At 33.5% G+C, this 15,789-nt stretch overlaps 2 protein-coding genes and 1 non-coding gene across 3 annotated transcripts; 1 reads left to right on the top strand and 2 right to left on the bottom strand.

The window, feature by feature from the left end:
- Nucleotides 1–663: 663 nt before the first annotated feature.
- On the bottom strand, nt 664–747 carry TRNAL-CAA (transfer RNA leucine (anticodon CAA)). The gene has a single exon. It is a non-coding gene; the product is annotated as a tRNA-Leu (tRNA).
- Nucleotides 748–1,335: 588 nt separating this feature from the next.
- LOC131658720 (heavy metal-associated isoprenylated plant protein 41-like) lies at nt 1,336–3,697 on the bottom strand. Its single transcript, XM_058927986.1, has 3 exons — nt 3,481–3,697; nt 2,710–2,908; nt 1,336–2,480 (listed from the first exon to the last, which is right to left on the bottom strand). The coding sequence occupies exons 1-3, from the start codon at nt 3,695–3,697 to the stop codon at nt 1,607–1,609; spliced, it is 1,290 nt and encodes a 429-aa protein (XP_058783969.1). The 3' UTR covers nt 1,336–1,606.
- Nucleotides 3,698–11,573: 7,876 nt separating this feature from the next.
- On the top strand, nt 11,574–13,912 carry LOC131656484 (heavy metal-associated isoprenylated plant protein 41-like). Its single transcript, XM_058926193.1, has 3 exons — nt 11,574–11,727; nt 12,599–12,797; nt 12,923–13,912. The coding sequence occupies exons 1-3, from the start codon at nt 11,601–11,603 to the stop codon at nt 13,629–13,631; spliced, it is 1,035 nt and encodes a 344-aa protein (XP_058782176.1). The 5' UTR covers nt 11,574–11,600; the 3' UTR covers nt 13,632–13,912.
- The last annotated feature ends 1,877 nt before the right edge of the window (nt 13,913–15,789 follow it).

Below are 15,789 nucleotides of genomic sequence, written 5' to 3'. Positions count from 1 at the left end.
TAAAGCATCTTGGAAGACTTTCGGACAACTTGTGAAGGAGGATCGTGAGTTGTATAAACGTTGGTTCGACAAATTTCGGGTATAATATTTTCTTGTTTTAATTTCTATATTGCAAGAGAAGTGTGTATGGCACACACTAGATGATGAGTTGGTTGAGATTAATTTTAGGAAAAGAGCATCAGCACGACTTTCAGATATGCTTAGGCGTGCCAGGCTTGGATATGAAGAAAGAGGGATCAAGCATCTATGGATGGGCGAAAATGTGTTTAAAGAAATGCTTGTTTATTGGAAACCAGATGGGTTTAAGAAAAAATTTGAAAAAGCAAGGCAACGTAAAGCATCAGAAAGGGGAGCCTCTAATCATAGAGTCTGAAGCATTAGTATTGCTGATCATGCTGAACGGATGGTAATATATTTTCATCTCACTATTATTTTTAAATTATATTTTTAATTGTGTTATATTTTTATTGGAGTTCTATGTGTATTAGACTATGGCTAAGAGAAGAACTCCATTAATGCAAGAGCTTCACGAGAAGACTTATCGAGGAAGAGATGGAGAGTATTGCGACGATCGTGCTATAATATTAGGCAAAAGGCCAAAAGTCAACAAAGTGTTAAGAAAGTAGCACAGTTGGTAAAAAATATGAGAAAAAAATGAAAATATGTCAGAAGTGGGATTTGAACCCACGCTCTCTCACGAGAACCAGAACTTGAGTCTGGCGCCTTAGACCACTCGGCCATCCTGACTTATTGATGTCAATGTTTCGGTACGAACATATTTCACTAAAACGCATATCTCTTGTTTCTGGCTCATGAGAAAAGGAATAAGTGTAGAGCAGTGGCTTTTTTTATGAGTGCACTCAATTCAATGAAAATGGTTTGATTCCTATACAAAAAATGTAATTATATTAAAACTTCTGTCTCTAAAATATTTGCCAATGACTTCAACTTCAGCCACTATTGGATCCATTATTTTTGGTTCATGTGAAAAGGAAATCAAAATCTTATAATAGAATGTGCAGCACAATGGCTTTACTCTTCAATGAAAAGTTTATTATTTTCAAAAATCACGTCTCTTCAATATTATAACAAAACAATAGTTATTATAAGAGTTTAATATTTTTATGATTTCACTCCATTCAATGCAAATAGTTTGATTCAAAGATATAAAAAAAAAAATGGCTCAATTCAAAATTGGTTCTGTTCTCTACAAATAGAAAAAAACTGTATTTGTTCTCTTCAATGTGTGCAATTGTTTGTAAGACAATTAGGGTGAAGAAGTGTTGCATGTATGATATACTAGTACTTGAAAACAGTATGATCAATGATGTTTAATTAAATACATGGAAATGGAGAGGTGTTACTCCATTTGACACATGTATGACAAATAATATGAAACAAATGGAGTATCAAAAAAGAAAATAAAAGCTATAATGACAAGTGAACATGTCAACTTAATGATAAATAAAGGCTATAAAGATTAATTTCTTATAGCATTCATGCAAGCATCCTGCACAAACTGAATGTTGCTAACAAAATCACCAGTTTCACAACTCCATATAGCTAGCTGTAGTATGTAACAAAATATCATCCTTCTATGTAGCATCTACATACTCATTGCATAACATAGATTTCTCCTACAAACTTCAGCATTGTACCTCTCCAACTCATGCCTTGCTATATCATAACAGTTACCTGGCCTCTCAGCATTTCTATTAAGTTCTTCTTCCAAATATGCTGAGCTTCTTTCAAAGACTTGTTGATATTGGCGGTAGCCATCCATTCTAACATCCATTGTTCTTCTATGGTGTTCTGTCAAACCAAGTCTACAATTAGTTGGTATCTGCCACAGTTGCGAAAATTGGTTGTAACTTGACTCCATTGGTGGGTATAGCAATCTTTGAGTGTCATGTGTCGTATCGCGAGCATAACGATAATGGTCAGCAGAAGAAGCAACTCTTTGAGGATGATGATTGCGTTGATCTGCTTTTGGAAAGTGACTTGTCTGAGGATCATGATCGAGTTGATCTGTTTTTGGAAAGTGACTTGTCTGAGGGTAGTAATCGAGTTGATTCGGTTTTTGAACGAAACCTGTTTGAGGATGATAATTGAGATAAACTGCAGCTGGAAATCGCTCCATGTTCTGAATCTCTTGCTGTCTCGAAACCTCCACATGATTTCTCCTCAAAAGGTCTTTCATACTTCTAGGATTGTATACAAACTTAAAAGTACTGCACTTACCAAGAGGAAACGGGTCATCACATCGAGATCTATGACCTCTCTTATTGTTATAACCTGGATAATCTTCTTGCTTGAAATCAGCACACTCGATCATCATCAGAAAGCTTTGCTCGGCGAGCTTCTCTATGTTCCAGGTATCAAAAGGAGGAGTAGTTTTGTGATTGACATGAACTTCACCATTGATCCTAAGCATGTGAGTTGCGTTCTTGAAGAATCCAAACACAAGATCCATATGCATCCTAAAAATTCACAGGAAAACACAAATCACATAGTATTGTTAGAAAAAGTTTCATTCTAAAAGCCTTAATTGTATGATAACTATTAAAACATATCCGAAAATTCAAACTTACAATTCCGTATAAACTCGTGCATAACAAAAAAGGTAGATTTATATTATCATTCACAAACAGATTCATTTCCAGTTTTATGTGTTTTTGTACTCGAGACATTACTAATTAGAAAACTCACTTGATCATCATTGAGTTATCTTCCTTCCCGTAAAAGCCTGCATGAGGAAAGTTGAATATTATGCGATCAAACCTTCGCATTTTTAAATCTGGATGAAATTTCATTTTTGTAGCATCAACTCCATGTAACAAGTATGCTCCCAGCTTCTGCAATTCTTCTAGATTTGACTTTGCATTCTTGTACTTCTTGGTAACCTCGGCTACACGAACAAAAGAGCATTGATTACAAAACCAACGCCAAAGCATTTCAATTTTGAACACAAATCTATGAATTTTGTAAACAAGATTTTGACTTTCATATTTGCAATACAAGCAACTATAATAATCACGCACCTTCAAACCTAGATGACATTAGATATGAATAATAAATAACCCAAAAAGTACTACAAACAATAAAATAAACACGGCACTGACACGTCAACATCAGTAAATACTATCATAAAATGAATCAATGAAAGTGTATGTGTTTGTTTAGGACACTGACACTGACATACCTTTTGTATCGGTTCGACACATATTTTTTCCGAGATGTCGGTGCTACATAATGCTTAAGGAAAATGATTAAAAGCTATAAACAAACAAGGAAAAGGTACAAATTTGATAGAAGCTCATTCCTAATGGTTTTAAAACAATAAAAAGACAAAAGTAAATCACATTGACACAACATTCAAAGATAAAGCATAAACCCTAAATCTACACTCTGATGTTACAAACACGTGTTAATAAGAAGTATAAATGGGGTTTAGAAGAGAGAGTTTGTGAGAGAATAAACCATTGGTGTCGAGAGAAGTAGCAACAATGTTATCGGCAGAACCAAATGCTTTAGCGAGGGAAAGGGAGAATGAGAAATCGCCATCACCAACCAAAAGTATTTGGTGATCACTACAGTAATGTGTCATCCATTTCGGAAACTCTCTTTCATCTTCTTCTTCTCTTTTCATCCATTGTTTCTTGCAAACCCTTTTCTTTGATTTTCCTGCTCTTTTCATGTTCCTTTTTGATGTTCAAATGGAAGTCAAAGAGCCTTCACATTTCACCACCTTGTTGTTTCGAATGTGTCTTTATATAGCAAGTTTGTGTGCTTGGCATTTAGAGATTTTACCGTTGTGTTTTATCATTATCATCATTTTCAAATTGAGTTTAAAATGTAGTGATTACTTTATAATAATTTGATATGCTTATAAAAAAAACTATATAATTTGGATATAAAAAATAGAGAAATGTTAATCTCTGTTAAGTAGCTCATTTGATAGTATTGTAGAGACATCAATTTGATAGTATTGTAGAGACATCAAGTGTGAGGGTGTATGTTCGATCTCTGATAGATCTCATTTGTTCACTTTTAAAAAGATGAATTTCATACAGAGAACTTGTAAATACTTTGATGTTCGGCTTAGTAGAGATGGACTCCTAGATGACAATGTTGTTTGTTGAATCTGACAGAAGATATACTTGTGAGTGAGGCTTAGGATTTTTTTTTTTATAACAACTAATGTTTAATATGACAATTAATGACAAGTTAAACATAAGTGGTTATAGCGGTTAAAGATGCAAACCAAATAATTAGGGTTTGATAGATTTGACTCTCTGATGATGGAAACCAAATATAATCTAACTCAAGCATCATCTCAAATAAACTCAAGCAAGTGTCTATAAAGAAAACATTTGACAAATCTTGTAATATACTGAAGTATGTGATTGCATGCCTCAACACGCTTGAGTGAACATATTATAAAGCATAAGGGCATTATCGTAAAAGTACATGGCTAAATTACACACTCATAAACTTGTTTTCAAACTTATTTTCTCAAGTAAACTTTTTTCAAAAATGACTTGAAGTCATGCCAGATGAGTTAGGAGCTGTCAGAAAAGCTTTGGAAGAATTTTTTTTCTTTACCAATTGATTGGAATAATTCAACAATAATGCCTTAAGCGATTAGGATAACTTCTTAATGATGTGTAACGAATAAATATCTTTTTCATTTTTGTTTGAGCTTGATAATCGATTAGTTTAGGGTTAGCAATCGATTGGTACATATTTCCAATCGATTGGAAAGTCATAAAAAGCATTAAAATCATTTCCCTTTTTGCGTCAACCTCTGGCCTATAAATTATAGAGGTTCCTTTCCATTCTTTTTCATATCCAAAAACCTGGTTTTTCACTTCTCACCTCTCTGTCTCTCTCTCAAAATTCTTTTTGTTTACTTTTTACACTAAAAGTTTAGTCGGAGTGCTTTTTGATAAAGTTCTTTTGTGAGTGAGGAAAGTGTAATTCTGTAAGGGTAATTTTGTAAGCTCACCAAGGAAGCTTTATTTATACCTGGTTGAACATTTTATCCACTTAAGGATTATTTGTTTAAGTTCGAAGTTAAATCCGTAAAAAGCTTAGGTTTGGGATTTGTGTGATCAAGTCTTTTGTTTAGGTTCGAGATCATCCCGTGGTAAAATATCATAAGTTCATGGTTAGTCCGTGATAAAACCAAGTTTAGGTTAAAGTTTAGCCTGATTTAAAAGCTTGTTTCGGTTCGAGATCAGTCTAGTGGTAAAATCTTACAGATTATTGGTTAGCCCAGTAAAAACCGAGGTATAGGTTCGAGAGCTCATCCTGGTGTTAAAAGCTCTCAAGGTTTTTTTAGAAGCTTGAAAACTAACCTCTCCAAGATTCTTGTGGAAAGAGGACTAACCGCTTTGATCCATCGTTTGGAAGGAAGATCCGCCGCTTCACTCTTCGGTGTATGGTTAGTCTTTTGTGAGTGAGGAAAGTGTAATTTTGGAAGGGTAGTTTTGTAAGTTCACCAAGGAAGCTTTATTTATACTTTGGTTAAACATTTTATCCACTTAAGGATTATTTGTTTGAGTTCGATATCATCCCGTGGTAAAATCTCATAGGTTCTTGGTTAGTCCGCGATAAAACCAAGTTTAGGTTAAAGTTTAGCCTGATTTTAAAAGCTTGTTTCGGTTCGAGATTAGTCTAGTGGTAAAATCTTACAGGTTATTGGTTAGCCCAGTATAAAACCAAGGTATAGGTTCGAGAGCTCATCTCGGTGTTAAAAGCTCTCAAGGTTTTTTTAGAAGCTTGAAAACTAACCACTCTAAGATTCTTATGGAAAGAGGACTAACCGCTTCGATCCATCATTTGGAAGGAAGATTCGCCGCTTCACTCTCCAGTATATGGTTTGGTTGGATGTTAGCCATAAACTTCATTTTCCTTGTATAAGAGATTTGTGAATTATACCTACTAAAAGCTCTTAGTTTAATTTTATACTCTCAAGATCAATTATTAGGGATAGGGCTAAGTCATTTTTTACTGAGCCTATAGAATTCCCGGTGTTCTTCTCATATCCCTTTAACTCTTTATTTTTTCAATTTATATTCTATAATTTTATTTTCCGATGCGTATTTATAAACCTTTTCTAATAATGTATTCAAACTCTGATTTTGATCCACAAAGTTTTTCTGAAACACATAATTCACCCCCGTCCCCCTCTTGTGTGTAAAATAATATGTCTTACAAGCATATCATTCACTATTGAAAGATAGGCCTAAATGTCACTTGTTGAACAAACAACTTCAGGCATAAGATGAAAGTGAATTGTGATTTAATTATTTTAGAAAGCATATAGAAATAATATATTTTCAAAACAAGTTTTACGCAAAAGGTTGAATAAGAAAAATATGATAAATAAAAATCAAAATAAATAAAAGAGTTTAGGGATAAAATAATTTATCCTGCTTCAACCCAAAACTATAAGGTCTACGTCCAATCCCCAAGGATAACACGTTGAGATTTTTCAATATCAACCAAGCTTTATACATGTTCAAATTGCATCCTTTAATTTACACCAAGTTTTTAACATAGGTTCAACTCGCAACATTTACACCGAAATTTTATCACAAGTTTAACTTGCAACCTTTATACTTGACAAGTTTAAGAGAACAATACAATCAAAATAACAAGAGAGGTTACAAACATATTATAGATAATTGTTTCTCTCTCAAAACTATATATATATATATATATATATATATATATATATATATATATATATATATATATATATATATATATATATATATATATATATATATATATATATATATATATGAAGTGTATAAAATTTCTAAAATAGAGTTAGAGAATAATAGAAAACTTTTTGAAAGGTTTTCAGATTGGTGGTGTGATTTTCAAATGACCATTAGTGCTCTTTATATATTTTATTTGTCATAAAGTTTCATAGAAAACAAAATAATGGAAAATTATCAAAATTGGTTCATAATCGATTATGACATAGCTATAATCAATTATGCTAAGAAATTTTAAGAAACTTTTGTCTAGATTCATACCATAATCGATTATGCTTAACCCATTATCAATTATTCAATGAGATGCACTTCATAATTGATTTAAACTATATCCATAATCGATTATAGGTGGAGATATATTTCATAATCGATTATGTACACACTATAATCGATTATGCAAGTGAAAACCTAATTTTTGGCTTTTGAAAAGAGTTTTTTAAAGAAATTTTTAGAATATATATATATATATATATATATATATATATATATATATATATATATATATATATATATATATATATATATATATATATATATATATATATATATATATATATCGAGCTAAACAATATTTACAATACGATCTTAATAATATAAAGGCACTTGAAGCTTGGGATTATATCACGCTTTTTTATTTAGGTTTTTTCCTTGATAATGTTTAGCATATTTGATCTGGTAGAGTTAATCATCAAAACTTATCAAACATAGAACTACACTCTCAACTTACACAAATCCCATCTATGGGTATGTTCTCGGCCTCTTCGATCCAAGGTTTTGAATTTTAGGATTTTAATATGTGTGTGCTTTTTAGATCAACTAGGGTTATGTATAAAATAAGGGGTAATCACTATTTACCATTCTTCCTTTCTTAAGGTCTCTTATACCTCATATTTTTTGCTCTTGGGCTTCTTTTTTAAAGCATTATTGCGAACATATTTAGTTTTTGTTTCACCAGAACTCAATTGTAAAGCTAACTATTGCTTCCTCCTACTCCTTATTTTTTGTTTCTTCTCTTACACGTAAGTTTTCTTTTCTATGATCTCTGATTATAGATGTTTTTGTATTTATAAATTTCATGTATTATTTTGATCTTTGCACCTTATGCGCCATTTGTTCCCTATTGGTGTTCTAAATTAGTAATTTTATTGGTTGTTATTGCCTGTGTGGATGGTGGCGCCATCCTAGATGTTGCTTTGTCCCCCAAATTTAAGGGATGATAGAAATGAAATTAATGTAGTTGGGAAAATCTTAGGGATTATTCTTTTAATCAAATCTCTAAATTTAGTAGAAAAGGGGGAGAATATGTTATTTTACCCTTTCACGCCAAGTGAGATGGTGGGTGGTCAGGTTGATTGTGGATCCAGAAATAGAGAACCAACAGTGTTATGTAAAATATACAAAATATCTAGGGATTCCCTCTACCAAATGGTTTCCATATTGATGAAGATTTGTCTTCCCTTTGAGAAGAAATCATATGTCATCTAGGTGTAGTTCCCTCTCAACTACACCCTAATATTTGGGCTTTTATCCAGGTTTTCCAAGCTTTGTGCAACTACTTGGAAGTACCAAAACATATTCATATCTTTTTCAATATTTTTTCTCTAAGGACTCTTATCTTTAAACAAGTTGTCTATGGTCATTGACACCTTCATGGATTGTTTAAGAAACTTCAAGTATATGTACGTCATTATTCAACCCTTGGTCTAAGAGTCCCATGAAGAAGTATGATGTTCCCTTGGAGACCCATGATGGGATTTCTTACTCATTCCATTCTTGTTTCTCCATTATTGGTTGTTAGATCACTTTCACAAAGATTGTAAGGGAATCATGTGAGATAATGAGAATCTGGAATATTAGAAAAAAGATTATGTGGTCCATATCCAAAAATTTGTCTGTAGGTTTAACAAAATGGCCTTTGTAGACAAAAAGACTAATGGAAACAAAATAATAATAATAATAATTGTTACATTGATATCTAAACCTTGGCCTTGACTACTGATCTTATTGAAGTGAATGTCATACTTCGTTTGTTTTATCATCTTGTATTTATTTTTCATTTATATCTCCTACTAACTTTTTTTTTTGTGCAGGTGAGATATCTTCAGAAAAATTCATGAAGAAATTCAAAAAGCGGAGATTTACCTCTCATACGCTTCAACCTTTTACAAAATTTATCGGTTCTTCTTAGGGAATACCTTCCCATAAATACAATGTAGATGGTTTTGATGTCGATACAATGCAATCCAATAAAAAATAAGGTTTCCTTTTTAGAGGAAGAGGTTGTTTCGTCCGCTTTGGAAGTAAAAATTATTCTTGGTGTGGGTGTCACTCTACCATCATCCATTGATCATCTTTAGGCCTTGATGTTTGAGTCTGAAGTCATCAGAGTGATTGATCTCGGTCCTTGAAGCCATCATAGGTCTATGGTCGAGTGTATCCATTACGTGGCCATACCATTTTCTTTAAACTTTACAATGTTCCCAACTCATGGAGAATTTTCCTTTGAGGAGGACAAGTTGTGGTTGGAGTCGGGGAGGGCCAAAAAAGAAGTGTCAACTTTGGCTCTCAAGGTTAAAAATATATAAATTGAAAGTGAGAGCCGACATATGTCTTCGACTAAAGCAAAATAGATTCTTAAGGTGACCAAAAATAAGGTAGAGTATTTTAAATAATATATTTGTAAAAGCCACCAAAAAGGTGGCGCATAAGGACCACTAAGGGGAACTGATGTAACTTGTCACTCTAATCAGTCTCCTAGACACTCATTTATTGGGGTAGGCTCCCATTGTCGAGTTATATCACTCATTCCCCAGATGACTCGCCCGATTCAAAAGAACACAAGAGCAATGTGTCCCAGTCCCCAATGGTGTGAAAAGAGAGTCAAAAAGGGGAAACACTCATTCTCCTAAACGATAAGGAATCAATTAACTCATTCCCACACTCCTAGAGGCGATTGTTATTTCATGGGAGCTTGAGATTCATACCTAGGGATTTTCTATAAATATCTCCACCTTGAGGTGGAAAGGTTTGGTGATATATTCGTAAAATACACAAATGAGGCGACACAGGACATGTATTCATCAGGATCCCTCCCTAGAACTCGTAGCCTAAGCATAACCCCCGCATTTTATGAGGTATGCCTTGAAGGGAAACATGGATTATGACATGTACCTAGCCTATAACCGTATATGTGAGAAGTCAGGTTATAATTTCTTAAAAAGCAGGCAATCAACAACTTCCCTAGTCCCGTCTAGTCCCCAAGGAAAAAGAGTGGAAAGGGGCCTTTGTTTATAGGCTAGAGGTTGACACAAAGAAGGAAATGATTTTAATGCTTTTTATGACTTGCCAATCAATTGAAAATACGTACCAATCGATTGGTAACCCTAAACTAATCAATTATCAAGCTCAAAAAGCAAAAAAGAAAGATATTTGGCCGTTACACCTCATTAAGAAATTGTTCTAATCACTTTGGGTATATTTTAAAATTGTTCCAATCGATTGAAAGATTGTCATGAAGGAGTCCATCATTGGCATCACCATTACAACCACTTTTTTTTGTTTAAATAGCCTAATAACTAAAACTCACCATTTTTAAAGTAGCACATCGCGGGTTCAAACCCGCGTTATAAATCAGATGTCTATGCACAACTATCAATTGAGTTGGCTTAACGGGACATCATCACAACCATTTAGAAGATAATATTCTTCCCAACAAAAAAATTAGTGTATTTGTTTTAGTTTTAACCAGTGTTTTAAAAACCGGATCGGACCGGCTGATCGGACCGGTCGAACCAGGAATCGGTCAGGTAATCGGTCTGGTTCAATAGCTGAATCAGATATGTCATTGAACCCGTGTAAACCGCTAAAATTGGGAGAACCGGCGGTTCAAATGCATTTTTTAAATTTTTTTATTTTAAAAAATTAAAACGATGTCGTTTTGATTATTTTAATGAAAAATTAAAATAAAAAATAAATGAAATAAAAAATGTTGTAGATGCGGTTGATTTTGTTACCGATGATTTTGATATTGAAGAAGGAGATCCCAACAATGAAATAATTTTTTCTTTTTTGAAATTAAATTTAGTAGACAATGGAATTATTTTGTTATAAATTATTCAATTAGATTATGTTGCGATTGAACTTTGTTTGTAATTATACTTTGTAATTTTGTACTATTTTATTATGTGTGATACCTATGTTTAAAATTTGAATTTAAATTATGAACCTGTGAATTTATTTATAATGATATTTTCAAAATATTTAAATGATAGTTATATTTTGTAGAGACTGAATCATCTGGTTCGACAAGTTTTATACCTATAATAATTTTGTTGTAATGACCGGTCTATTCAACCGAGTTATCCGGTTTAACCCAATTTAGTCATGCGGTTCGACCAGTGACCCAGTGGTTCGACCAATAAACCAATGACCGAGTACCCTCACCGGTTTGATGTCTGGTCCGATTTTTAAAATAGTGATTTTAACCATAAATTTACTTTTTATAAATAAATATTGGATTAGTTTAGCATTTCTCTACTTTTTATATCAAAATCAAAGTATAAGTAATTAATGCATTTTAAATACAATTTGAAAATGATGATCAATAACAAAGACACAACGGTAAATTCTTCAAATGTTAGCGCACGCAAAGCTTGCTATATAAAGACGCATTCTAAACAACCAGGTGGTGAAACGTGAAGGAAAATGAAAAGACCGCGAAAATCAAAGAAAAGGGTTTGCAAGAAACAATGGATGAAAGAATGGTGGGAAAGAGAAGAAGAAGAAGATGAAAGAGAGTTTCCGAAATGGATGACACATTACTGTAGTGATCACCAAATACTTTTGGTTGGTGATGGCGATTTCTCATTCTCACTTTCCCTCGCTAAAGCATTTGGTTCTGCCGATAACATTGTTGCTACTTCTCTCGACACCAATGGTTTATTCTCTCTCAAACTCTCTCTTCTAAACCACATTTATACTGCTTAATTCTTGTTTGTAACATCATTGTGTAGATTTAGGGTTTATGCTTTACCATTGAATGGTACGTGCTCATGGTTGTTTTTACTTGATGTTTAATGAGCAATATAGTATCTGTGTCCATGCCGGTATTCGTAATCGGACACTAACACTTTTGATTCCATTTAATTTATTCATTTTCTCAAATTATTACCTGTGAGGACGCCTTGTTTCTGATGTATTTTTACTTGGTTGTTTATGAGTCTATTGAGTTTGAGACTAGTCAATGGGATTACTTTTGGTCTTTTATATTGTTTTAAAACCTATGAAACGCTGACACCGAAAACACAACATCAACAAGTACATGTCAATAGCAATAATAATTTGAAAAAAACAATAAATTAAACATAATCAGAAGTGTGTCACCGAAAGTGACATGGTCACACTTTTTCTAAGAAGTGTCGTTGCTAGAGAGTTTAAAACTTCTAGGAACGAGCTTCTCTCAAGTAGCTTGTAATCATTTTCCTATTGTTCATAATTTAGGGGAGTGCCTGTGTGATGCATCATGCATTGATGATGTCTTTTAATTGCTTTGAGAAGTAGTGTGTGTCAATTAATTTGTATTGTTTTTCCTTCTTTAAATCTTTGATTAATAGCTTATTTTATTTTTTGCAGTACTTGTTTTACTTGTTTATTATTCAAATCTAATGTCATCTAGTTTTGAAGGTGCATGATTGTATTGTAAATATGAAAGTCAAAATGATACTTGCTTAGAAAATTCATAGACTTGTGTTAAAAAATTGAAATGCTTTGGTATTGGTTTTGTCATCAATGCTCTTCTGTTCGTGTAGACGAGGTTATCAAGAAGTACAAGAATGCTAAGTCAAATCTAGAAGCATTGCAGAAGCTGGGAGCATGCTTGTTAGATGGAGTTGATGCTACAGCAATGAAATTTCATCCCGATTTAAAAATGCGAAGGTTTGATCGCATAATATTCAACTTTCCTCATGCTGGCTTTTACGGGAAGGAAGATAACTTGAAGATGATCAAGTGAGTTTTCTAGTAGAATTCAGTTTATTGATTAATAATGTCTTGAGTACAAACACATAAAGGCTTTTAGAACGAAACTTATATTAACAATACCATGTGATTTGTGTTTTCTTGTGAATTTTTAGGATGCATAGGAATCTTGTGTCTGGTTTCTTCAAGAATGCAAGTCACATGCTTAGGGAAAATGGTGAAGTTCATGTCAATCACAAAACTACTCCTCCTTTTGATACCTGGAAGATAGAAGAGCTCGCCGAGCAAAGCTTTTTGATAATGAGCGAGTGTGCTGATTTCAAGCAGGAAGATTATCCAGGTTATAACAATAAGCGAGGTGATAGCTATCGATGTGATGATCCGTTTCCTCTTGGTAAGTGCAGCACTTTCAAGTTTATATACAATCCTAGAAGTATGAAAGACCATTTGAGGAGAAATCATATGGAGGTTTCTAGACAGCAGATGACAACAAATCTTTCATTTCAAGAGATTCAGAACATGGAGCTATTTCCAGCTCCAGTTGATCTCAGTTATCAGCCTCGAGCAAGTCTCGTTCAAAAACCGAATCAGCTCGATTACTACCCTCAGACAAGTCACTTTCCGAAATCAGATCAACTCGATCATTACCCTCACACAAGTCTCTTTCCAAAAAGGAATGAACCATTAAGGTCGGAATTTGATTTAAGAAATGGAAACAATACAATCTCAAACAATGTGACAGAAATACATGGAAGAGTTGCTTCTTCTGCTGACTATTCTCATTATGCTCCGGATGCGACACAAGAAACTCAAATATTGCTATTGCTTCTTCTGCTGACTATTCTCATTAGGCTCCAGATGTGACACAAGTCACTCAAAGATTGCTACAGCCACTGGAGTCAAGTTACAACCAATCTTCGCAACAACGGCCGACACCAACTAATTGTAGACTTTGTTTGACAGAACACCATAGAAGAATGGTACAATGCTGAAGTTCCTAGGAGAGTTTTTGTATAGAAATCTATGTTATGCAATGAATATGTTGATGCTACATAGAAGGATGATATTTTGTTACATACTGTATAGCTAGAAGGAGTTGTGAAACTGGTGATTTTGTTATCAACATTTAGTTTATGTTGATCTTTGGCAGGATCATGCTAGTATGCTTTAAGAAATTAATCTTTTTTAGTTAAATCATCAAAAGAATTGATCTGTTGACAGTATCATTGATCATTGTCCTTTTTATTTCGTATTTTAATACCTCATTTATCTCATATTATTTGTCGAATATTCACATATCAAATAGAGTAACCCCTCAATATGTCATTTATTTAAAAAAAATTGTGTCCGATCTTGAGACCGACTAATCTAATGAGACCAATTCTATCTTCACTATGATGAATTATTAGCCGAAAAAATGCGAGGAAGCTAAACTTCTAATTTAACAATAATAGTTGTTGTTAATTGAAAAAATTTAAAACATACGCAGTATAAAATACATGTCACATTCTTCACCATAACAATTTGGAAAAAATGCATACATTGAAGAGAAGAAATACAATTTTTGTATTTGTAGAGAATGCAACCAATTATCAAACCATTTTCATTGAATGGAGATAACTCAAAAAAAAAAAAAAACTTTTAATAATTATTTTTTTAGCCGAACTGTTGTTTTGTTATATTATTGAAGAGACATGATTTCTGAAGATAATAATAAACTTTTGGACAAATAATAGAGAAAAGGGGTGATGCACTGACAGTGTAAAATATTTTTACACTGTCAACCAATCATCACCCATGTATCCAATTAAATTATTTTTTTATTTAAAAAAAACTTAATGACATGGCACATTTATGATTTTCTATTGGATGATAGTGTAAAATTATTTTACACTGTCAGTGCACTACCTTTTAACTCCAAATGATATCTAAACTACTTTCATTATTTAACCATGCAAAAGAATAAAGCCATTGTGCTACTCATTCTATTGTAGGATCTACATATCCTTTTCAAATAAGCCAAAAATAATGGATCCAATATTTGCTGAAGTAGAAGTCATAGACAATTATTTTAGACGATAATTGAAGGAAATAGTTAAAGTCGTAGACAATAATTGCTGAAGTAGGAGTCATAGACAATAATTGGAGGAAATGAATAAGAAAATGGGTGATTTTATTTATCAGGGGTCTTAAGACGTCTTTGCAATCTTCAAAGATGCGTAAATGAATAAGAGAATTGATATTTTATCGATTAGGGGTCTTAATACCGTCTTCGCAATCTTCAAAGATGCGGCTGATCAAGTGGAGTTGTTGTGTCCAGATACTCAGGTTTCCCAATCATAGTTGGACCCTAAGAAAGTGGTTTATGATGGCGCTATGGTCGAGATAATGGGCACCCTGGAGGTCATGACGAATAATTTTTCACATAGTGATTCGGCATGTGTGTCTTTGTTGTTCTCACATCACCCTCGTCCTGACTCACCCGAGAGAGGGGTCGCCTTTGTCGCTCTACCTCTCGATTACTAATCAGGCGATAAGCTCAGTCCACGACTCCTCGTCCAAGAAATCGATAGGGCAGAGAAACTTGTGTATTTTGTAAGCAAAGTGTTTAGAGGCACTAAGGCACACTTTCAAAAGATCGAGAAGCTGGCGCTAGTCGTCGTCGTTGCGGCGAGGAAACCGAGACTATACTTTCAAGATCAGAAAATCCTGGTAAAAACCAACTATCTTGTCCAACAAGTCTTGAAAAATCCCGATCTAGCGGGAAGAATGGTAACATGGGTGGAACAACTCTCAGAGTACGACATTTAATATGTTTTGAGGGGAAGTATCAAACCACGAGTTCTGACAAATTTCGTGGAAGAACTCAGCTCTCCTGTAGATGAAGAGACGTCCACAGAGTGAGTGCTATCTATAGATGGTGCCTCCAACATAAAAGGGGACGATGTTGGAATAATCCTAGAAGGAATTGGCGTCATACTCATCGAGCAAGCTTTAAAAGTCGAGTTCACCGCTAACAATA

Source organism: Vicia villosa, linkage group LG3 (genome assembly GCF_029867415.1).
Source record: "Vicia villosa cultivar HV-30 ecotype Madison, WI linkage group LG3, Vvil1.0, whole genome shotgun sequence".
Lineage (NCBI taxonomy): Eukaryota > Viridiplantae > Streptophyta > Magnoliopsida > Fabales > Fabaceae > Vicia > Vicia villosa.
The sequence above is the reverse complement of the archived record's forward strand: the minus strand, read 5'-3'. Positions and strand labels throughout refer to the sequence as shown.

Bases quoted from the DNA above. Each gene is read 5' to 3' on its own strand.
- LOC131656484 (XM_058926193.1), top strand. From the start codon at position 11,601: ATGACACATTACTGTAGTGATCACCAAATACTTTTGGTTGGTGATGGC. The intron at 11,728-12,598 runs GTTTATTCTCTC...CTGTTCGTGTAG, and splicing joins TACTTCTCTCGACACCAATG to ACGAGGTTATCAAGAAGTAC. The intron at 12,798-12,922 runs GTGAGTTTTCTA...GTGAATTTTTAG, and splicing joins GATAACTTGAAGATGATCAA to GATGCATAGGAATCTTGTGT.
- LOC131658720 (XM_058927986.1), bottom strand. From the start codon at position 3,697: ATGAAAAGAGCAGGAAAATCAAAGAAAAGGGTTTGCAAGAAACAATGG. The intron at 2,909-3,480 runs GTTTATTCTCTC...TTGTTCGTGTAG, and splicing joins TACTTCTCTCGACACCAATG to CCGAGGTTACCAAGAAGTAC. The intron at 2,481-2,709 runs GTGAGTTTTCTA...GTGAATTTTTAG, and splicing joins GATAACTCAATGATGATCAA to GATGCATATGGATCTTGTGT.